This window comes from Sorex araneus, chromosome 1, assembly GCF_027595985.1.
Source record: "Sorex araneus isolate mSorAra2 chromosome 1, mSorAra2.pri, whole genome shotgun sequence".
NCBI classification, from domain to species: domain Eukaryota; kingdom Metazoa; phylum Chordata; class Mammalia; order Eulipotyphla; family Soricidae; genus Sorex; species Sorex araneus.
In genome coordinates this window covers 229,093,392-229,118,418 of record NC_073302.1, presented here as the reverse complement: position 1 = coordinate 229,118,418, position 25,027 = coordinate 229,093,392, and the positions used below count along the sequence as shown (strand labels likewise).

Here is a 25,027-nt window from a genome sequence, read left to right as displayed (position 1 = left end):
TTAGCAGCCTCTCCTTACTCGTCTTTCCAACAACTGGAGGCTTCTTTCAGGGTCAGGGGAATGAAACCTGTTATTGTTACTGCTTTTGGCATATTGATTACGCCATGGGGAGCTTGCCAGGCTCTGCTGTGTGAGTGGGATACTCTTGAAAGCTTCCCAGGCTCTCCGAGAGGCATATATATTTATTTCCCTCTATGATGATGTATTGCATGGCTGCTTCACGTCCAGGAATTCCTTCGGTCCAGGAATATGTTCATGTGTGAGGCTCGACTCGAGCATGTGGGAAGCAGCCTGGAGCATGGCAGCAGTTGTGTAGTGGAGGTCAGGTGCCGAGGCTGGATCCCTTGGGGTGGGAAGGGCTCTCACCCGCCCCCCTCTGGAGCACCCCGAGTGAAAACAGCCTGGCAAGGAGTCCGGTGGCATGATTATGAGGACCTCATTTTATGCTCCCTTCCAGGAGAAGCAACCATGAGTTCTGGAGGGTGGCTGGTGAGGAGAACATCTTCCTGCTTCCCCCAGTCTCACCCATAAGCCACCTCCTGCCGGCACCAGTTAATCTCCAGAGTCTCAAATAAATAATCACTTAATCTTTGATAAAGGAACAAGAAATGTTAAGTGGAGCAAGGAAAGCCTCTTCAACAAGTGATCCTGGGAAAACTGGACATACCTGAATCCACATGGTACACATGGAGGGCAATTTTAGGCAGAACCCTCCATGACAATGAAGCTAAAAGCATCTTTTAAGGATGCTGTCCAAGCAAGTGTAAACAAACATAAACAAATGGGACTACATTAAACTAAGAAGCTTCTGCACCTCAAAAGAAATAGTGACCAAAATACAGAGAGAGACCATGGATAGGGAAAGAATATTTACTCAATATCCATCTGATAAAGGGTATATAAGGATATATAAGACGCTAGTAGAATTGTACAAGAAAAAAACCTCCAACCCCATCAAAAAATGGGGAGAAGAAATGAACAGAAACTTCCTCAAAAATGAAATACAAATGGCCAAAAGGCACATGAGAAAATGTTCTACATCACTTATCATCAGGGAGATGCAGGTCAAAACAACGAGATATCATCTCACATCACAGAGACTGGCATACATCAAAAAGAACAAGAACAAAAAGGCGCAGTGTGGGGAGAAAGGGACTCTTTCATTGTTGGAGGGAATGCAGACTGGTCCAGCCTTTTTGGAAAACAATCTGGGCATTCCTTTAAAACCTAGAAGCTGAGTTTCCATATGATCCCGCAATACCACTTCTGGGAATATATCCTGAGAGTGCAAAAAAAGCACAGGACAAGTGACACCTGCACCGGTATGTTCATCGCAGCACTGTTTACAATAGCCAGAATCTGGAAAAATCCCGAGTGCCTGAGAACAGATGACTGGCTAAACAAACTTTGATACATCTACACAATGGAATACCATGCAGCTGTTAGGAAAGATGAAGTCATGAAATTTACTTATAAGTGGATGGTCATGGAGAGTATCATGTTAAGTGAAATGAGTCAGAAAAAGAGAGGGACAGACCTAGAATGACTACATTCATTTGTGGAATATAATATAAAAAACATGAGACTGACACCCAAGGACAGTAGAGACACAGGCCAGAAATATTGCTTCATGGTTGGAAGCTTGGCTCATGAGCTGGGGGAGAAGGCAACTGGAATAGAGAAGGGATCACTAAGTTGGAGGGATGGGAGATGTGTGCTGAAAGTAGATAAAGGACCAAATATGACAGCCTCTAAGTATATGTATTGCAAAACCATAGTGCCCCCAAGTAGAGAGAGACTATGGGGGAAATTGTCTGCCATAGAGGTGGGGGGGAGGGGGGCTGGAATGGGTGGGGTATACTGGGGACACTGGTAGTGTGGAGAATGTACATTGGTGGATAAATGGGTGTTCGATCATTGTATGACAGAAACTCAAACATGAAAGTTTTGCAACTGTATCTCATTGTGATTCAATTAAAAATATATTTTTAAAGGATTCTGATTAATCAGTTTTAAACAGATGGCAAGCAGAGAAAAAAAATTTTTTTTTGGTTTTGGGGCCATATCCGGTAGTGTTCAGGGGCTTTTCCTAGCCCTGGAAGTGCTTGTAGGACCATATGCAGTGCCAGGTCAGTGGGATGCAAGCAAGCACCTTCACCCCTTTACACTCTCCAGCCCATAGAAAAATAATATATAATTAAAAAATCCGAAGAACACAAAATGTAAAAGAATACAAAAGATAAATATATAAAAGATCCTTCCAGTTGTAAAGTGATAGAGACAAATTAAATATCAAGCATAGTCAGAGAAAATTCAAGCCTCAACTTAACTCATATTATCTCATAAATTTAAATTTTTAGGTTCAATCTTTGGAGTTCCCCTCAACTCAACTCTCTTTACTTCTCTTATTAATTTATACTTTTATGAGTACCATAAAAAAAAGAAACAATGGAAATGTATTGCATATACCAGAAGTATTAATATCTTCTTGAAAACTCCCTGTCATCATGGAGGGGCACAACAGGGAGGGCACTGGGCTTGTGCACAGCCAATCAGAGTCCCCAGTGTCCCATACTGTCACCCAAGCACTGCCAGAAGTGATCCCTGAGCAGAGCCAGGAGTAAGCACCGCAGGATGTGGCACAAAACCAGAAAATGAAATAAAATATTCCCTGTCATTTTTATTGCATTTATTCAGTTAGACCACTTACTGTGATGATGCAGTTTTTTGTCCTCTGTCCACAAGAATTTCAGGGTTTTAAAAAAAAAAAAGCCATTACGAAGAAATGAACAGAAACTTTACCAAGGAAGAGATACGAATGGCCAAAAGGCACATGAAAAAGTGCTCTACATCACTAGTCGTCAGAGAGATGCAGATCAAAACAACCATGAGATACCACCTCACACCACAGAGACTAGCACACATCCAAAAGAACAAAAGCAACCGCTGTTGGAGAGGATGTGGGGAGAAAGGGACCCTTCTACACTGCTGGTGGGAATGCCGGCTAGTTCAGCCCTTTTGGAAAACAGTATGGACGATTCTCAAAAAACTAGAGGTTGAGCTCCCATTTGACCCAGCAATACCACTGCTGGGAATATATCCCAGAAAAGCCAAAAAGTATAGTCGAAGTGACATATGCACTTATATGTTCACCGCAGCACTGTTTACAATAGCCAGAATCTGGAAAAAACCCGAGTGCCCTAGAACAGATGACTGGTTGAAGAAACTCTGGTACATCTATACAATGGAATACTATGCAGCTGTTAGAAAAAATGAGGTCATGACGTTTGCATATAAGTGGATCAACATGGAAAGTATCATGCTAAGTGAAATGAGTCAGAAAGAGAGAGACAGACATAGAAAGATTGCACTCATCTGTGGAATATAGAATAATAGATTATAAGACTAACGCCCAAGAATAGTAGAAATAAGTACCAGGAGATTGTTTCCATAGCTTGGAGGCTGGTCTCTCATTCTGGGTAACTCAGGGAAGGGACCACCAAGTAAAATGTGGTTGGAGGTCATGTGGGGGAAGGGTGAGGCGGGCAGAATACAGACTAGAGACTGAACACAATGGCCACTCAACACCTTTATTGCAAACCACAACACCTAATCAGAGAGAGAGAACAAAAGGGAATTCCCTGCCATAGTGGCAGGGTGGGGTGGGGGGAGGGGGGGAGGGATGTTGGGTTTACGGGTGGTGGAGAATGGGCACTGGTGAAGGGATGGGTTATTGAACTTTGTATGGGGGAAGCATGAGCACAAAGATGTATGGATCTGTAACTGTACCCTCACGATGACTCTCTAATTAAAAATAAACTAATAAAAAAAATAAAATAAAAAAATAAAAACTAAAAAAAAAAAAAGCCATTAGACTGAATCTGTATACAAAGAGGCAAAAATTGTGTTGGCCATAATGAAATTCTGTAACCATATCTGAAAAGTCCCCTCTGATGACTGAGTAGCCAGCCTGAGAATCTGAATTAGAAGAAAATATACTGGCACATATGCTGTCCAAGCCCATGTGCTGCTTGTGCCCACGTGCCTGTATCTCACCTCTTGAGATATGTACTTTCTTATCTAATGCTGGGGTGTATGTAGGGGCTCTCTCTGCCCCTGAAGAAATCCGAGTTCTCTCTTGAGCATGTTACTCTCTCTCTCACTTTCCCACCCTCCTCACCTTCCAAAATCCTCCAAATAAAATTTGTTTTACTCCACTGCTCATCTGCTCCTGAAACTACTTTCTGCAAGATAAGTCAAGAACTCGGTAACCCTGGGAAAGGCCTAGCACTGACTTTCTTTTTCTTGGAAAAAAAAAAGAAAAGAAAAAAGAAAACAGAAATACTGTCTTAAAATGTTCATAGATGGCTTTCTGCATTAGCTCCCCATTCTGATGATCACTTCCTGATGAGAAGTGAGACAGACAAATCCTGGATTAGCTAAAGAATGAGTTCCACAATAGTATTTCCTGATGGAAGAGGGATGCAGTGGCTTACCCAATTCTCTTCTATGGTTCCAATGCTATATTTATCATCCCCACCTCGGTCATTCTGTTGTTTCTGCTCAGCATAAAATTCCTGGAGAGCTATTAAGGTTTGGGCTGAAAGCTGGGGAACGTCATCATCCTCTGAGTCACTCATTACACAAATTGTCAATGACCTGCAGAGAAGGAAAAGAGGAGAAGTACTATTAGGTGTTTTCCCCTATCACAAAATTGTTAAATTATATCCCAGAGGAAAGATCCCAATTTCAAGTTTTTGTTTTAGTCCGCCCATGCAGTCCTCAAGGGGGGAGCTCCCAGGGATACTTTGCCCACCAGGTAATTCAATGTAGGTCAGTGATTCAGGTAGCATCCAATAGCTCTTGCACCCTCCAAGTTATACCTGAAATTCTCAGGGGCCATGCAGTACAGGGGCTTGAATTTGCACCCTGACCTCTCAGTGATCTCCCTTTTCCTGCAATTGGAGTTTTATATGACATCAAACTTCTATAGCTGTGTTCCATTAAATTGCAGTTTAACAAACGCACGCTTTCCCCTTACAGAGGTAGTGCGTTCGCCTTTCACATGGCCGACCCATGTTCAATTCCTCCGCCCCTCTCGGAGAGCCTGGCAAGCTACCGAAAGTGTCTAGCCCACACGGCAGAGCCTGGCAAGCTACCGGTGGCATATTTGATATGCCAAAAACAGTAACAATAAGTCTCACAATGAGAGACGTTACTGGTGCCCGCTCTTACAAATCGATGAGCTACGCTCAAGATTTAAATGTTGTTACACAGGACAAAAAAAATTTTTTTGCTTTTTGGGTCACACCCGGCGATGCATAGGGGTTACTCCTGGCTCATGAACTCAGGAATTACTCCTGGCAGCACTCGGGGACCATAAGGAATGCTGGGAATTGAACCTGGGCCAGCCACGTGCAAGGCAAACGCCCTACCCCATGTGCTATCGCTCCAGCCCCCAGGACAAATTAATACAAATATCTGAAAACATTTCTTCTTGTCCCAATGGTCCATATACAAACATTTTGCAGACAATTCCATGAAGCAGAGACATTTTTATGCTTGAATGGCACTACTTAAATGATCTAAGTCTATTGGATGTTACTGAAGTGAAGTGAAGGATTCATTAAAAGATCTATGAAAAATCAAACAGATAACAGAGAAGAAAGGCAAACAAGAGGAGAGAAGGAGGAGTATGAAGTGATGGCCAAGCACAATTCCTCTAGGAAGTAGTCTTCCCCAATCTCTGACAAGTGCAAGTCCAGGGACTTCCTAGGACCACCCTCATGTTCAACATTTGCTAGAAAAAAACTTTAGAACTCACTAAATTGCTCTCATGGTTACATTCATTACAGAGAAATAACAAAGTGGAACCAGCCAAGAAAGATTAACAGCAGAACCTAGGCAAGCTCCAATCAGGCAGTGTTCATCTTTTTCTCCTTCTGGTGATATCTGACAATGTTTTATTACTCAAATAAAAAACATCTATGAGCCCAAAACTCTGAGTGGTCCCGGCCGCTGGAAGTCACGCCCTCGACCCACCCTCGGCACCATCTTGATGCCACAATCCACAGAGAAGCGGCAGGCATTCTGGTGAGCAACGCGGCCCGGACAATGCTCCGGACCCGAATCGGGGCCAGCAACACCAGGGGGCCGGAGGGAGGAGGTGCCGCCTGCACACCTTCTCCAGATGGAACCCCGGCGACACTGAGCAACTAACACGGCTCCAGGATTCGGGACTGGGACAGATCCGAGCCGCGCGGCCGCTATCGCGGCCGCACGACCTTTTCTAAAACCTGAAAACATACAATCTTTGAATGGAAAACTAATTATCAAATGCCTCCTTATTAGGGTTATCTTGTTTAGGGATATAACTCCCACAACAATAGTGAGTTTTGTGTTGAAATATGGAAGGTAATCAAGGTGAAGAGAAAATAAAGTGAGGTTCATCAGTTATACAGTTGGGGTGGGGGGCGGGGGGTATACTGGGGATTTTGGTGGTGGAATATGGGCACTGGTGAAGGGATGGTGTTTGAATACAGTATAACTGAGACATAAACCTGAGAACTCTGTAACTTTCCACTTGGTGATAAAATTTTTTAAAAAATAAAAAGAATGTTAAAAAAAAAAATCTATGCCTCAACAAGTGGCAAACCAATGAAGCAAAATAATGTACTAAATCCGTGTTTTCTTTTTTCAAAGACTTACCTGTGTAAAAGCTTGCTAATAAATATCTGGTTACAAATTCATCTAGTTCCCCCATGAAAAAAAAGCAAGCCACAGGGCTGGAACAATAGGACAACGGGTAGGGCATTTGCCTTGCACACGGTGACCCGGGTTCGATTCCCAGAATCCCATATGGTCCCCTGAGCACCACCAGGGGTAATTCCTGAGTGTAGAGCCAGGAGTAACCCCTGTGCATCGCCGGGTGTGATCCAAAAAGCAAAAAAAAAAAAAAAAAAGAGCAAACTACAAGATATATAGAACATGATTAGATTGACAAAAAGCTCAAAAATAAAACTTGGGCAACTAGGGATATCATAGCAGGTAAGGCATGGCATTTGCCTTGCACATGCCAAACTGGGTTTCAGTCCCTATCACTCCATACAATCTCCTGAGCATCCCCAGAAGTAATCCCTGAACACAAAACTAGAAGTAAGCCCTGAGCATAGCCAGTCTGGCCCCCATACTAAAAGCAACAACTGCAACAAAGTAAAAGTAAAGTGTGCTGTGTAAGGAATCATCCAGCCCTACATTCAAAGATTAGCAGCACTGTCGTCATTGTTCATTGATTTGCTTGAGCGGGCACCAGTAACATCTTCATTGTGAGACTTGTTACTGTTTTTGGCATACTGAATACGCCACAGGGAGCTTGCCAGGCTCTGCCATGTGGGTGGGATACTCTTGGTAGCTTGCCAGGCTCCCCGAGGGGGACAGAGGAATCAAACCTGGGTAGGCCATGTGCAAGGCAAACGCCCTACCTGCTGTACTATTGCTTCAGCCCATTCAAAGATATACTGGTTTCATTATCAAAAACCTCTTCAAACAGAAGACTCCAAGGTCATGTATCCCATTTTGGAACTGCCTGCATTTGAACTTGGGGTGATTCCTTTCTTTCTCTTTAAGGGGTTTCTTCTCCTCTTCTTGCTCATATTTCCTAAATAAAGTATTTTCACTTCACACACACAAGTCTCCAGGTTAGAACAACTCACTGATGAATTTTTTTTTTTAATTGAATATCCCTGAGGTAGACCATAATGACGGGCTGGATCAATAGCACAGCAGTAGGGCGTTCGCCTTGCACGCGGCCAACCAGTGTTAGATTCCTCCGTCCCTCTTGGAGAGCCCAACAAGCTACCAAGAGTATCATGCCCACACGGCAGAGCCTGGCAAGCTACCCGTGGTGTAGTCGATGTGTCAAAAACAGTAACAAGTCTCACAATGAGAGACGTTACTGGTGCCCACTTGAACAACTCGATGAGTAACAGGATGACAGTGACAGACCATAACAAAGCTGTTCATAATTGGGTTTCAGTCATGATCCAGCACCCACTTCACCAGTGGACATTTCCCATGACCAATGTCCCCTGTTTCCTCCAACCATCCCCCAACACCCTACCCCCAATCTCCCTCTATGGGAGGCACTTTCCTTCTTGCTCTCTCTCCTTTTTCTTTTGTTCATTATGGTTTGCAATACAAGTATTAAGAGGTCCTGATGTTTGTTCAGGGCACTCTCACTGATAAATTTCTAAGGATGAATTCTTTCTCTCTGAGTTTAAGGAAAAAGGACAAGATACCCACTCTCATCACTTTTAATTAACATTGTCCTGCCTTTTCAAACAATGTAAGAAGGGAAAAGGAAAACAATAAGCATAAGGACTGCAAATAAAGAAATGAAGAAATAACTATTCACAGAGGAAATCCTAAGGGAAAAGTCTCCAAGTGATCATAATTCAACATAAATGTGCCATCACATTGCGTAGCACCTTCAACGTGTTATGAAGAATATCACTTCACCTCTATGATCTTTGTTTAAAGAATAAGCAATGACCCAGTCTAATTATGACCACACAATCAGAAAAGTTCCAATTAATCTGGTTTCTTGCATGTAAGTGTCCATCCAGCTGTTGAGTTCTCTATCTCATCCTAATCATTTTTTAAAAATCTTTTTACATGAAACATTTTTTTAAGTATCAAGGAACCATGATTTACAGTTATTCACGGTTGAGTTTCAGATGTACAATGTTCCTACACCAATCCCACACCAGTGTTGACTTTCCCCAGTTTCCCTTCCACCCCTGCTAGCCTACCTCCTTGATAATTTTTCATTTGGGGCCTTCACCCAGCAGTGCTCCTGGTGAGGATCGGGGGGCCATCTGTGGGACTGGAGAGGAAACCCAGATCAGCCACATGGATGGCAAGAACCTTGCCTGCTGTAGCACTGCTCTTGCCTGACAGGCATATTTTTAAGTTAAGTCTAGGTTCTCCTGCTTGTTGCATTGTTGGCTCTGTGGTTTAGATACATACATATGCCACACCTTTATGCCACTGATGTTTTGGAGGCCCCTGGTCCCTGCCCCTGTTACCTCCTTTCTATCTTTTTTCTTTTTTTTAATATGCCATCTTCTCATTCTATTCAAGTTCATCATTCATCAGAATTCCATAGTATTCCATTGTATATGTAGATATACTTTTATCATCCATTCATCTGTTGTTGGACACTTGGGTTGATTTCATACCGTAGTTATTGTTCTGAATGCTGCAATGATAAATAACTGTGTACATATGTCCTTTTGAGTTAATTCTTTTGTGTCCTGGGATAGAAACCAAGAAGTGGAAATGTTGGGTTTTTTGGCAGATCTATTCTTACTTTTCCGAGAAATTTCCACAGCTTTTCATAATACTGAACCAGGCCACACTCCCACTAGTAGTGAATGAGAGTTCCTTTTCACATCCCTGCCAACAGATTGTTCCCTGTTTTTTTTTTGGGGGGGGGTTGTTTTGTGGTACATGCTAATTGTACTGGTGTGAGATATCTCATTGTCATCTTTAGTTTTCCCTGATAATAAGTGATGAGCACTTCTTCACCTATCTATTGGCCATTTATCTTGAGAAGTTTCTGTTCATTTTCCTTTTCCAATATTTTTGGATAGGGTTCATGGATTTTTTGTTGTTGATCTTTGTGAGTGCTTTACATATCTTGAATATTAAGTGAGAATATTTTCTCCCATTCAGTTGTGTGTCTTTTAGTTTCAGCCTGTTTCTTTAGCCATGCAGAAACCTTTAATTTTATGAAGTCCCATTTACTTACTCTTGTTTCTGTTGCCTTTGCCAATGAAACCATATCACTGAAAGCACCTTTGATATCCAAATATTGGAGCATTCTGACACTATTTTCCTCAATGTAATTTATGAATTCTGGTCTGTTCTTAAAATCTTTGATTCACTTTGAATTGACTTTGAACGCATTTTTGTGTAAGGTGTGAGATATGGATTCAGCTTTATATTTTTTCACATATGGCTATCCAGTTTTCCCAAGACCATTTGTTGAAGAAGCTATTAATACTCCATTTCATGTACCTAGCTTCTTTGTCAATAATTAGTTGATCAAAGATCTGAGGGATTTGGGGGTATTCATTTCTAACCCATCAAAATTGATCCTTATTCCAGTACCATCCTATTTTGATCATGATAACTTTATAGTCTAGTTTCAAGTTAGATAATGTGATACCTTCCAATCACATATTTTTCAGTATGGTATTGGCTATGAGCTTGAGCTCTTGCTCTCTTATCCTGGTTATCTTTAACCTATTCTGTTAACCTTTTATTTAGATTATTTACATTAACGGCTACTCTTGGTATATTAATGCTTAAGTCTATTACTTTATTATATCATTCCTTTTAAAACCTCCCGTTTCATTTTCTTGTTCTCTTAAACATTATTATATATATATTTTTAGCATTCAATTTATGAGTCTGGGGAGAATAAGTCAAGTGGTTAGGCAAATACCTAGTATGTGAATGGTCCTTGAGTTCAATCCCTGGGGGTGGTCGCTACAACTTTTGTTTGTGCTGTCAGGTATCAAACCTAGGGTCTTACACATGCAGAGCAAGAGCTCTAACATGCAGCTATACCCTCTGATGCAAGAATTTCTTACAAGAATTCAATTTATATTTAAAAAATGTAAAAAAGACTTACACAGGCACATCAAAAAGATATACAAACATTACATGCAAAGTTGTTCATTCTGATTAGTCATCAGTTTGCAAATTATGATCATAATGATACCATTACTCACCAAACAGATTGACTAAAATTAAAAACATAATACTGAATCTTTCTGAGGATGTGTAAGTAATGAAACTGCCTACTCGAATGATTAAAAATAAAAATTGATATACAGTTTGGAAAATAACTGGTTCCTACTCCTATGCCCTTCAATTTAGAAATCATTTATATAGTAGCTGGAGAGATGGTACAGTGGGTGAAGCATGGCCTTGTATTTGGTTGACCCTGGTTAGATCCCTAGCATTGCATAAGAGTTCCATGAGTACCACTGGAAGTGACCCAAAAACAAAACAAAAAACAAAAGAAGATCTCTTTCTCTCTTTCTCACTCTCTCTCTCTATGCATATATATACACACAAATAGGTATAATGCCTATAAATGCCTGCAATTTATATGAGTAGACATACAAATGATGTTCAAAGTAGAGATAGATAATAGCAATGACTAAAACCAACTAAAATGCTCACCCACCGGACAAGTAAACACTATAAATTACACTGCTGTATACTCATACAATGGAACAGTATCCAGCAATAAAATTTTTTCATTAAAAAAATTTTTTTGCTAAATATTTATTTTTCTTTTTGTGTCACACCTGGCAATTCACAGGGGTTACTCCTGCCTCTGCACTCAGGAATTATTCCTGGAGGTTCTCAGGGGACCATAATTGCCAAATAAAATTTAATTGCTAACTTTGTTACTCAATGTGTCTTTAACATGTCAAAATATATTTTATATATTGTGATATATCAATATTCTACCACTTCACAAATTAAAAACCTGCATTTCTAAGTTATTGTAAACATATTTTTATGCATTCATAAATTATGCTACATTGTTAAATTTTAAACTACTATACAATTTATGAATGTATGGAGAGGGGCCTCGAGCATGGCTGTAGCTAGGTTCCGGTGGTCTTCGGCTGCTGGGAGCTCTGCTCGGAGTGGGGAGGGAAGCTGGAGCCCATCCCCTCCGAGGGGCCCCAGGGAAGACAGCCAGGCGTGCGGGCAAGAGACTCTCTGCAGAGTCTCTCGGACAGACTTCATGAGGACAGGTTCAGGATAGAAACATCCAAAACATACAGTGATGGGACTGATGTTTGAATATTACATGTAATCAAATACTGTGAACTACTTTACAAAATAAGTAAAATTTTTAAAATTAAGGGATCAAGAAATATGAAGTGGAGCAAGGAAATCCTCTTTAACAAATGGTGCTGGCAAAACTGGACAGCTACATGTAAAAAAATGGGCTCGGACCTCTATCTAATGCCATGCACAAAAGTCAGATCAAAATGGATTTAAGACCTCAACATCAGACCAGAATCCATAAGGAACATGGAAGAAAAGGTAGGTAAAAACCCTCCACAACACTGAAGCTAAAGGTATCTTCAAAGATTAAACACCACTGACCAAGTAAGTGGAAGCAAGAATTAACAAATGGGACTACTTTAAACTAAGAAGCTTCTGCAATTCAAAAAACACAGTGACCAAGAAACAAAGACAGCCTACAGAATGGGAAAAATTATTCACCTGATACCCTTTTGATAAGGAGTTAATGTCGAAGATATGCAAGGTACTGTTTGAACTCCACAAGAAAAAACATCTAATCCATCAGAAAATGAGATGATAAAATGAACAGAAACTTTCTCAAAGAAAGAATTCAAATGGCCAAAAGGCACATGAAAAAAAATTCTCTTCATCACTAATCATCAGGAAGACGGAGATCAAAACAACAATGAGATATCATCTCAAACCATAGACTGGCACACCTCCAAAAGACTAAGAATATCCATTCCTGGTGCAGATATGGAGAGTAAAGGACTCTCATTCATTGTTGGTGGGAATGCTAACTGGTCCAGCCTTTTTGGAAAACAATACGGACATTTCTCAAAAAACTAGAAATAGAGCTCCCATTTGACCTAGCAATACCACTTCTGGGAATATACCCTGGAGGCCTGAAAACACACAGCAGAAACACCATCTGCACTCTCTCCATTGCAGCACTAGCCAGAATCTGGGAATAACCTGAGTGTCTGAGAACAGACAAATGAATAAGGAAACTATGGCACTTCTACACAATGGAATATTATTCAGCTGTTAGGAAAACTGAAGTCATGAAATTTGGATATAAATGAATAGACACGGAGAGTATCATTCTGAGTAAAATGAGTCAGGAGACGGATAGATATATAATGCATTTGCATTATATTTATTTGTGCATTTATTTGTGCATATAAGTATATATGATTAATATCCACAGCCAGAGAAAACAGGGGCTAGGAGGACGGGTCAATGGTTGGAATCAACCACAATGTGAGGGTATGTAAGATACAGAAGGGAACAGTATGACAACAATAGCTGGGATTGATCATGTTGGACAAGAACTGAATGCTAAAAGTAGGTAAAGGGATATTCCAGATAAGCTTCAGTATCTGATTTGCAAACCACACTGCTCAAAGGAAGGAAAGGGGAGGGAGAGAAAGAGGAGAGAGAGGGAGAGAGAGAGAGAGAGAGAGAGAGAGAGAGAGAGAGAGAGAGAGAGAGAGAGAGAGGGAGAGAGAGAGAGAGAGAGAGAGAGAGAGAGAGAGAGAGGAGAAAGAGAGGAGAGAGAGAGAGCGAGAGCGAGAGAGAGTGAGAGCCTGCCACAGAGGCAGGGGGTGGGGGAGTGGGGGGTGACCCGAGTTCGATTCCCAGCATCCCATATGGTCCCCCAAGCACCGCCAGGAGTAATTCCTGAGTGCATGAGCCAGGAGTAACCCCTATGCATTGCCAGGTGTGACCCAAAAAGAAAAAAAAAATGAATGAATTTCAGGGCTGAGTAGTACAGTAAGTATAGTGTTTGTTTTCCACTTGGCTAAGCCAGGTTTGATTCCCCAGCACTACATGATCCTCTGGGTACCGCCAGAGGTGATCCCTGAGCACTGAACCAAGAGTAATCCCTGAGCACCATCAGATGGATGCAAAAACCAGAGAGAAAGAAAACTCCAAGAGCCAGGGAGATGACTAAAAGGACTAGTGAACAAAAAATAAGTAGTATCAGTAGAGACTTATGTGTTTAATCTCTGAGTAAAAAAAATCCTGAAACTGCTTACAAATTGTTTGGTATCACATCAGAGTAATAAAATCTTTTAAATAACTCATCTCTTGTCTTTATCACTATTTTCTACACTGTACATCAATCTCCATTAATGACATCAGGACTGGTGAAACACAAAAAGCAAAAAATAAATTAAAAAAAAAACCTTCAAGAACAAAAGAAAACAAGAATTATTTATTTATTGCCTTTTGGGTCACATCTGGCAATGCTCAGGGGTTACTCCTGGCTCTGCACTCAGGAATTACTCCTGGCAGTGCTTGGGGGGACCATATGGGATGCCAGGAATTGAACCTGGCCAACAGCATGCCAGGCAACCGCCATACCTGCGGTATTATCATTCTGCCCCTCCCTGCAACCCCCATCTCCTTAATGACATAAGACATTAGTAGGTGAATGAAAAGTGATAGAATGTTACTATTAATATTGCCTTATAAGAAATTGCTAAGAGCCAGTATTACTGTAATTTTAATTTGCAACTTTGTGCCTTCTATATAGTTTAAGAGAATAAATATTTATCAATAGATGAATGGACATATACACAAGGAGTATTCTTCAATAATATAAGAAAATTCTAACATTGCTATATACAACACGGCTAGACCATAAGGAATTATGCTTAGTGAAATAAGTGGGTTATAAAAACACAATTACTACTTAGATGGGTTATTAGACACAGAAAATAAAACAGTGGTTTCCAGGATAGAGGGGCTTAGAGGATAGAGTTTAATGTACATAATTTCAGTTCTGGAAGATGCAGGGTTTTTTACAGCTCCACTTTTAACACCATGGCTTACAAAGTCGTTCATGATTTGTTGCAAGCATTCAACATTCCAACACCAATCCCATTACCACTGTCACCTTCCCTCCACCACTATCTCCATTTTCTGCAGCACCCCTCAAGCCTATCCCCATAGCAAGCCCACAATAATTTATTTTATATTGCCATTGCCACTAAATGGCTAGTGGAATGATCAAAAAATACTTTAGTAAAAGAAAATTTGTGTGGGCTGGAGCGATAGCACAGTGGGTAGAGTTGTTTGCCTTGCATGCAGCCAACCTGGCTTCAATTCCCATATGGTCCCCAAGCACCACCAGGAATAATTCCTGAGTGCTTAAGCCAGGAGAAATCCCTGTGCATCACCAAGTGTGGCCAAAAAAGAAAAAAAATATTTGTAAAATTTGTTATATCTCACCATAGGAATAGCACAGCGGTTGAGCTTTCGCCTTTCACTCGGCTGACCCAAGTTCGATTCCTCCGCCCCTCTCGGAGAGCCTGGCAAGGTACCGAGATTATTGAGCCTGCGCAGCAGAGCCTGGCAAGCTACCCGTGTGTATTGTATATGCCAAAAACAGTAACAATAAGCCTCTCAATGAGAGATGTTACTGGTGCCCGGTCAAACAAATCGATGAGCAACGGGATGACAGTGACAGTGACAGTGACACCATAGGAACATTAAATCCTTGCCTGAGGGTTTACTAAGCTGTTGTTTTAAGTTAAGCCTTATGTATTAATGTTTTTGTTAGTTGAGATTAGTTGGCTTTTAAGTTACATTCCCATCCAATCCAGTGTGCTCCTATTGGAATGTTAGTAGCATAGACTTTGAAGATGTCGTATGGCCAAGAATGCAGCTGTGTACTCCAGAAAATCCAGAATATTTAGCTGTGTAGCCCGGCCAGAGGCATGGTGGCAGCTGTTGGGGTGTAAGTGCCAGAGCTTTCGTAGAGCAGCAACTTGGACTGACCTTCTCCCAAGATCGCCCTGGAGCTTCCAGCTGGGACTCAGTATCCAAGAAATTTTTGTGGCTAGTTTTCTTTCAAGATTTATTTATGATTCTCTGGAACAGGGCTGATAGATGAGCTCCCAGGGCAGTGGTGGGGGACGTGGGTGTGGCTGTCAGGCAATAACAGGTTTTTTTGAGAGGACGGTGATGGTAGCACAGTTAACAGGCATATGTTAACACTACACTTTCTGGTGGTGGAGGGGAAGGGGCTGGTGGCCACAGCCTGGGCTTACTCCTGGCTTTGTGCTCAGGATCACTTACGGAGATACTCAGGGGATCATATATGGTTCTAGGGATCAAACTGTAGTCAGAAGGATGCAAGGATGCAAGGATGCAAGGGAAGAACCTTACTTCCTGTACAATCTTTCTAACCCCTATTTCTCTTTCAGTTCATCTGTCATTAGTTCATGACATAATAGAATTTCAAGAATATAGTTTAACACCAGTATAGTTCTATATTTATATCCACCACTAAATGGCCATCCATCATCAAAAAGGTCCCAGTTCCCTCCCACCCAATGTAATTTTAATTTTTGGGCCACAACCAACTATTTTCAGGGATTACTCCTGTACTCTGCACTCAGGGATCACTTCTTGTGCCTGGAGTACCATATGTGGTGCAGGGAATAAAACCTGGGTTGGTCTCATGTAAGGCAAAGTATCCAACCCACTAGATTTTCTCTCCAGCAACGAATGGTAAACCTTGTGTTTACTGCCATTAAAAAATACAGAAAAAAATTTCTAAAGTGAAGGTGGGTGACTCCTGGTTGTTAGATAAGGTTGTCCTGAAAAAAATGCTATTTCAGTTAGCATCTATACAGTAAGTTCTAGGGGCATAAAAAAATACAAGAAACTCGAGGTAGAGAAAAACTCATTTACATCAAGTGGCAAAATAGCTGATTCACTATGCAGTCCATGTTAGACAAGGAATAACTACAAAAGAACTGCCTATTAACACCAACAAAACAACGTCCAGGGCTGTAGCTATCAATTGGTAGAGCACATTCCTAGAATGCAAAGTCCTGAGTTTGTGTCCCAGCAGCAAATGCCTACCCCAGCACTGCTTGGTAAAGCTCTGCTGATCCCTAGAGTGATATTTAGTAATTGGTCCTGGTGACATTAGTACTGACAGGCCTAAACAACATTTAAACCACTCTTGACAGCAAACTACTGTAACCAAACCTGAGTGTTGTTGTAACCTGACTGAGTGTTGCTGGGACTGGCTAGAGGAGTCACTATGTCTACAAAGGGTGGCCCCTATCAAATATAAAATTTTAAAATATTTTAGGGCTGAACCTAGAGTACAACTGGAAAAGGTGCTTTTCTTGCAAGCAGCTGACCAATGGAATTGATCCAAGGAGTGATCTCTAAGTGCAGAGCCAGGAATAAGTCCTGAGTATAGCAGAGTTGCCCCCCCCCAAAAAAAAAATATTAAAGTGTTCATTATAAACTTATTTTGAATTTTATTATGTAATAATTTTCTTATAATTTGAGAATGTGGTTAGACCTTATAGCTGTAGAAGAATCAAAAGCAGGATAAGGGGCTGGAGCGATAGCACAGCAGGTAGGGCGTTTGCCTTGCACGCGGCCGACCAGGGTTCGATTCCCAGCATCCCATATGGTCTCCTGAGCACCGCCAGGGATAATTCCTGAGTGCAGAGCCAGGAGTAACTCCTGTGCAGAGCCAGGTGTGACCCAAAAAGAAAAAAAAAAAAAAGCAGGATAAATTATCAAAGTTTCTTTTTACTGTTAACTTAAATTTGGGTCATTCATTTAGATTTAAAATACATGTGTGAACATAAGGATGTCTGCAGCAGTCCTACCAAAGAATGGTATCATGGCTTGAAAAGACATTTATTTTACGTAATAAGCACAAAGCATGAATTTTCAGAAAAACAACCAAGAACTATCAGGCTGGAGAATTTCCAAGTGTAAGTTTCAGAGTGCTGTGTTATGGCTGAGGGCTGGCAAAACAGAAAATTGATCTGCAAATCATTAAAATGTTTTGTTTTCATACTTCAGGATTAACAGTTCCTTACAATTGGGAAAAGAATCAAGCAACTATTAAAATCCAATGTTTCCTGGCAGATTTGAAGTGCACAGTCAGTTCCACCAAAACATTGCCGAGAAAAATTGAAGGAAAGAATGTGTGTGCACGCACACATGTATCCATATGCATTCAGATTCACATACACACATATGTATGTCCTTAATGAAAATGAGCATTTTCCAACCATTTTTATTAGTATTTATTAATGCCACTTTCCACAGCTGAATCTATGAATAACTGCATTAAACTGCATCTTGAGGTCAAAGGAGACTTAGTACCTGCTGCTATAACTGCAGAGGGAGCCTTGTGCCCACAACAGTGACAGCCCTAAAAGACAGCAGAAGCAGCCTAGTGGGGAGTGCTGCACCCCTGGTCAGTGTGCCCCTCTTCAGCAAGGGATCGATACACAGAGCCCCAACCCCTGTGTAGTCACCACCCAGGACAGTGGCAAGGGAAAGAAGTGCCTCATCCAGTCCAGAGTATCCTCCTCCAACCACAGATGGAGCCCTCCCCCCAATACGCCAACTGACTCCTTCCCAGAAGGCAGCACTGTGGTGGACAAGTGCCCTCAGTCCCCTCAGAGCAAATGTTAAATAATCTTTAAAAGGTTTTGAACATGGAATCAATAAGTTCCAAGATAACCAAATGGAAAATAATGAACAAAGTAATTTAAATAGAAATAATGAAATAAAAGAAGCACCAAGTCTCCGCAGCAGAATGGCTGAAGCTGAAATACAAATCAGTGACCTTAAAGATAGGTAAAGAAATTCCATCAGAAAGTGGAAACAGAGGGGCTGGAGCAATAGCACAGTGGGTAGGGCGTTTGCCTTGCATGTGGCCGACCAGAGTTCGATTCCCAGCATCCCATATGGTCCCCCAAGCACTGCCAGAAGTAATTCCTGAGTGCAGAGCCAGGAGTAACCCCTGTGCACCGCCAGGTGTGACCCAAGAAGCAAAAAAGATAATAATGATAAATAAATAAATAAACAAAGTGACAACAGAAAAGAGACTATAAGATATGTTGTTCGCAATATCAGGAGGAACCACCTCGGAATTATAAGAATTACAAAAGGAAAGAGGAAGAGAGGTTCGTTGAACAGGTGAAAATTCCCCAAATTTAAACAGGGAGACTGAAGCCAAGAGGCCCAAAGTAAATCTAAACAGAACAACACTGATCAAAAAGGCCAAAACAAAAGACAGACTCCTTAAGGCAACTGAAGATGCAAAACCTCACATACAAGGAAAAAAACTTAGGATTCCTAGATTTTGCTAATGAAACTTACAAGCCAAAAAGATAACGGACTGTCATTTCAATGGGCCCATCCACAGCTCCCGAATCTCTGCTTGCTGCTACATCCTATCAAGGAAGATTAATTTCCAGCCTCCGGACCCCACCTCAGCCATTTCAAATAGGCTAACATCCACCACTCATCAAATCTCACATTGCCTATAGTTATGTATCACTGAGTGCAGACAGACGGGGAAGAAATTAAAAAGGCTACTCCACTTAAAGTACTGTCCCAAAACAACAAATATCTAGGAATCAACTTAATAAAGGATGTGCAAGACTTTTACGTCGAAGTTTTAATTCGCTAAAATTTGCGGCCTGCCAGTCCCGAGCCCCCACACATTATCTTCTAAAACGCCAAGGGGATCCGGGGGTGAATCACAGCTGTCGCGGGTGGACCCGCGCGCGACCCCGGCTCCGCAGAGACTCCCCGACGCGGCCTGCTGGCGCCTCCAAACCTCGGCGGACGGCGCTGGCCGGGACGCCTCCGACGCCCCTCAGGCCCGTAAGCGGCCGTCCCGGGACCCCCGCGGCCGGCGGGAAGGCCCGAGGGAACTGTCTGCTCAATACCGGGGCACCGGCAGGAGAGGGACTGTCGCCTCAGTCCCGGGCCACCGGCGGCTGGCGGGAGAGGGAACTGTCTCCTCGGTCCCGGGACGCCCCCGCCCCTCCGACCCGGAAACGCCTCCCGCCGGGGCCACCGCGGCCCGGCGGGAAGGCCCGAGGCCCGGCTCCGGCCAGCCCAGCCGCCCGCCGGCCCTCCCGGCTCCAAGGCGACGGCTTCGCCCTCTCGGCCTCGCGCCGACCGCGCCTCACACCACGCACGAGCCAGCCCCGGCGAACAGGATGATACAAAGGCACCGCACAGCAGCAGGCCCGCGCGCCGCACTCACCCGCCGCGCGTGCGCAGAGCGCCGGCGGGCGGGCGGGCGGGGCCGGCGGGCTGCTCGCGCCTGCGCACAGGGTCCGCTCCGGCCGGGGACGCGAGCTCCCCCGAACTCAACCGAGACAGGGGGCGCTGAAAGGCGGCGGGTTGAAATCTATTCTATTTCTCCAAGAGCCTCAAACACTGCTGGCAAGGAAACAAACTCAGGTTTCCAAAAACCCTATTTTGCAGCAGATAGTTATTTCAGGCATTATTTCAGCAGCCTGGGAAGCCTGAGCTATTTGCATGCCCGCAGCTGCACTGGAACCCCCATGCATCATGGACTGTTTCATTATAAGTAAAGTAAGATACTAAACGATTTTTAAATGTTGATCAGGAAGACCTACTCAGAAATCCTTTCCTCATCAGTTGTACTCTGCCTTCCAAAATATCAGGCCGTTAGTATGTCTTAGCACATGTATTTTTCATCTGAGGCTCAGCTGCAAGGAATGCAAAATACAAGTTACTGATGCCAAGAATTGTCTTCGGGCTAAAATAAGACCAGCTACTAATTTGGCTATTCGTTTGGGGGCGGGCCACACCCAGTGACACTAGCAGCAGTATAGGGGGAGTCGCTCTAGGCTGTGACCCTGGGTCACACAGGGGACTCTGGGGCTATCTCCCTCGCCCCACCTCCGCCCTGCTAAAAATCCAGTCTCAAAGAAACAATGTCTCTCTTCGAAATGACTCACTGCATAGGCTACTTGTCCTTGGCCGGTGCGGAGTGGGGACAGTAGTATGTATGCCAGTGTCTTCTAGTGCTGCACTGGGACATAAAGTGGAGCTTATTACAGCAGTTATCAAATCATGATACAATTGTTTTTAATTCCCCGAGATAATTCATTTACAGTGCATTCCTACCTTCCCTTTTCTCCCATTTTCCTTACTAATCTTTAAATCTTGGTATACTGTATACATTCTCCTCAATTGATTTAATCCTTTCTGGTATAAGGCGAGGACATAACTGAATCACAGTTGCCAAACTATGTCATCAGTAGTTTGTTCATAAAGAAGGAGTACAACTTTAGGGTGCCATCATTTCTATTTTATTTTTTTTTTGGTTTTAGGGGCACTCCTGCAGTGCTAAGGGCTTACTCCTGGCTCTGCACTCAGGAACCATCTGGGATGAACTCAGAGATTGAACCCAGGTCCACACTGTGCAAGGCAAGGATTTAACCTGCTGTACTCGCTCCAGCCCCTAAATTTCTACTAAAAATACCGCCTTCAGGTCTCTAGCAATCAAGCCTCTATCTTTATTTTCAGTAGATGGCAAGTCTGTTAAACCAAATATTTCAAGATGAGGTATAATTAGCAAAGCACCAAGAAATGGAAAAATATATAACCTAAAGAAATTCATAATACAAAATAAGAAACAGCAATGACCTATATTTCCTTACAGGGAAGACTCTAGACAAGAGACTGCCTTCATTTATAATTGCAACAAAAGCTTAAGCAAATTATTTTTGGTTTGAAATATTTTTAAGTTTCAATTGTTTTTACAACCCAGGAGACACATTTCTTATATTTAACATCATTTCATGTAACGTTAATGGGTAGGGTGTTATATGTTATTTTCATAACTATTTATATAGTTCAAAGTTACAAAACCCCCAACAGGATCGGCTGTTCAAATTGCACATCAATAATATCAGATTTCCCTGGTGAAACATTTATAGTGCAATTGAATAGCTTTTGTACGTGATAAGGATCAAAGATAACATGTTTTTTTTTTCATGGAAAGGAAGGTGAAGTTTTAATGTACCTTCAAATTAGAATCTGCAAATCCATAGTTATTCATTTAGATATGACTCTGGTTCATTTTGCTGGAATGCCACGTTTACATACATTGTGAACCCATGCCCCAGTGAAGACTGCCTATCACCCACTGTCCACTCACACAGCAGTGCAATGGCCACACCCTCACCCAGCCACTAAACTAGCTCATACCCCGTTTTTTGTCAACTCAAATGCCAACCAGCTTATCGGTGTATGTGCAGCCTTTCCAGAAGAAACTTGTGAACCCTCAAGAAAATCTTCCACTCATTCTGATCTCCTTCCATGCACCTCAGACATCTACATCTCAATCTCCTCAAACACTTATCACCACATCGGGGCCTTCAGCCTTCACCTGAATTCAGGGAGGTCCATGAACAGTATATACAGCCATGTTACCTGGAGAACTGTGCTAGTGGTGGTGGTTAAATAGAAGCCCACAAGACACAGGGCCAGGAGAAGGTAGGATAGAGATATGGTACAAAACCAAAGATTCATCTACAAATATTTCATGAAGCCCAATTCATTTTTCTACTACTAAGAGAATGCAGATTCTGTATTTTCTTCCATTTTTCCAGCTTCATTACTTAACAAACAAATCTAACTATGTTGCGATGAAGACACCCTAGAAAATCAGTTCTGGGAACCAGAGATATAGTACAGCAGGTAAAGTGCTTGCCTTACATGTAGCAAACCCGGGTTTGATCTCCGGCACTCGATATGGTCTCCTGAGCACACCAGTAGTAATTCCTAAGTGCAGAGTCAGGAGTAACCCCTGAGCATTGCCAGGTGTGGCACAAAACAAAAACAAATGAAGAAACAAAAAGCAAACAGAAAACCAGTTCTATAAATGAACTGAGTAGAGGGCTGAGTTGCATGCCTGGTATGCAGCTGACCCTGGTTCAATTCTGGCCAGTAATGGTCCCCCCAAACTGCTAGGAACGTTGTGCATGGCTCCGGGGTCTGAGCAGCAATGCAGCCTCTGGCCCTACTGACCAGGAATGACTCCAGAGCACTGCTGGGGTAAGGGGGGGGGGGCACAAACATCCTTGCCCCTCTATGAGACTGAAGGCCAAGGGAAATATGAACTCAGCTCAAACTGAATGACACAGCACTGACAACACCCCCCTTCAAAACTCCAGAGGGGTGGCAGAGGACTTGGGGCTGCTGCTTACTCACTGAGTAAAGGCAGATGGGTGGGAACACAAGTGGTTTTTCTTTGGAAGTTTGAGAACCTCTTCTCTAGAGCTTCACAAGGTGTTTGTGTACTAAAAGCCTTTAATGCCACACAAACAAAAACGTTGCTTCAGTTCTCTAACTTATTTGATAACAGCTAAGTTAAATTTAGTGCTGCATAAAAATCTAGTTTACTAATCATTAGCTTTTTTTTTTTTTTTTGGTTTTTGGGTCACACCTGGCGATGCACAGGGGTTACTCCTGGCTCTGCACTCAGGAATTACTCCTGGCGGTGCTCAGGAGACCATATGGGATGCTGGGATTTGAACCCGGGTCGGCCACATGCAAGGCAAAACGCCCTACCTGCTGTGCTATCACTCCAGCCCCTAGTGTTTTCTTATTGTTGAAACTAAAAGCACTGCTTAAATAGATCAAGCTTCTTGCTTTAAAAAAGTACGAAGTATAATGAACTCCACTTCACACTGAGGGTTGTGCCTATCAATGACAGAATCATACTGTTTTTGAAGGTTTGAGTGGTCATAAGCTGTTGAGCATATTTATCTAATGCAACAAAATGTGTTAGAAATGTAAGAAAGTAATCAGAACTGAACAATTTCAAAACTTAGGAAAGAAACTAATTACTACTGTTCTAAAAATACTTAGCACACCCTTTGTCCGTTCTCTGCTCTAGGGCTTAACTTGCTGTGAGAGTAGGGCCAGCTGCCCAGGCAAGAACCACGAAGTGCAGAAGCTGGGCACAAAAGCACTGACTGGCCAAGCACGCTGTTTACTCCTACTTAGTTGAAACAGAAAGTCAAAATATATCACCAGTGAGATGATGACAAATGAAAGAGACCCAATTCTCTTTAAATTTTTAAAACAAAAAAACAAAACAAAACATTTTATAATCAGTGCAACTAAAGGTAGTGTTCATAAACCACTTCTAAAAACTACTTTTAGTGAGTATTCATTTGAAAAGTCTTGTGGTAGAACAAACGACAATCAGGTGCTGAGTTCCATTCAGGAGACCCCCTGGATACCACCAAGTGGCCCTGGTGGCCCCCAAGTATTACCAGCCAAACATGGGTTGTACTGAGCACAGCTGAAGAGGCTCTTATGCGAAGCAAAGTAAATTGCCCAACTATTAATCTGTGCCTATGTACAGACAACTCTTAGTAAAGAAAGAGGAAAACAAATGTGCAACACGCAATCCATTTTATCCACCCAAGTGTAATAGCAATATAACCTAAAAGACACCATTATAAATTAACGACTATTTAAGAGTAAGTCTTAAAACTGTGTTCAAACTCATGTTCATTCTTTAAAAATTTATTTTCATTGCATATTTGAGATTAAATTTGATTAAGGGTATCTAATAGAATGGCAATTCTCCACTTCTGGAAGGCCAAAGAATGACCTCATAAATATCTCCCAGTAAAAACAATTATCATAACTATCTCCCAGATCCAGTGACTTAAAAGTTATTTTGAAATTCTAAGACTTGAGCTAATACAAAAATAAATGTGCGTTGTCAGTTGGAGAAATATTACAGTGGGTAGACCACTTGCCTTGTATGTGGCTTATCTAGGTTGATCCCCAGCACTTATGTATAAGATTCCAGAAAAACTGCTAAGATTCGTGAGCACAGAGCTAGGAATAAGCCCTGAATACCACTAGATGTGGCCCAATAAACACCCACAAAATTTATAAATAATTTACTTATAACTTACTTACTTACTGAGAATATCGAAAAAGCCTTTTTCATTCTGAATCCTAAATATTCTAATTAGGGCTGGGAATTCTTCCCTAAGTCAATGCAAGAAATTTATTCTATCTACTACCTATGAGATGGTTGGACTTCTTCGTCAAGACCCTGAATGGTTTGATGATCTTTGTGTTCCTGGAGCGAGCAGACGCCATTGGGCTACATACACTAGCATGCAACAGGAACGAACAAAGATGTTATTGGCCGCTTGAGCAAATCAATGAGGAACCAGACAGGTGACAGGTGACACCCGGCCCTGGGTTAGCAGCTACCCCAGATCTATCCTGATAAATTCAGTTCTGAGCATTTCATCAACAACATTTGCCTTCTTTTCAAGCATTTATTTGGGATAGTGAAGAGAGTACAGTTTGATGAGTACTC

The 25,027-nt window shown here is 42.2% G+C and overlaps 1 protein-coding gene across 6 annotated transcripts in view; it reads right to left on the bottom strand.

Annotated features, from left to right (window-relative positions):
* EEF1AKMT1 (EEF1A lysine methyltransferase 1) overlaps positions 1–19,933 on the bottom strand; it is a 32,276-nt gene extending 12,343 nt beyond the window's left edge. Inside the window, exons 1-2 of one of the 6 annotated variants that reach the window (XM_055134617.1) lie at positions 19,901–19,933; positions 4,497–4,659 (exon numbers count right to left, since the gene is read on the bottom strand). In XM_055134617.1, coding sequence (XP_054990592.1) covers positions 4,497–4,640 — 144 coding nt within the window. In that variant the 5' untranslated portion in view covers positions 4,641–4,659; positions 19,901–19,933. Of the gene's footprint in view, positions 1–4,496; positions 4,660–8,810; positions 8,834–15,081; positions 15,142–19,002 lie in introns of those variants that run through there. The other 5 variants (XM_055134626.1, XM_055134593.1, XM_055134608.1 and 2 more) reach the window with 5 other exon arrangements.
* Positions 19,934–25,027: the final 5,094 nt, after the last annotated feature.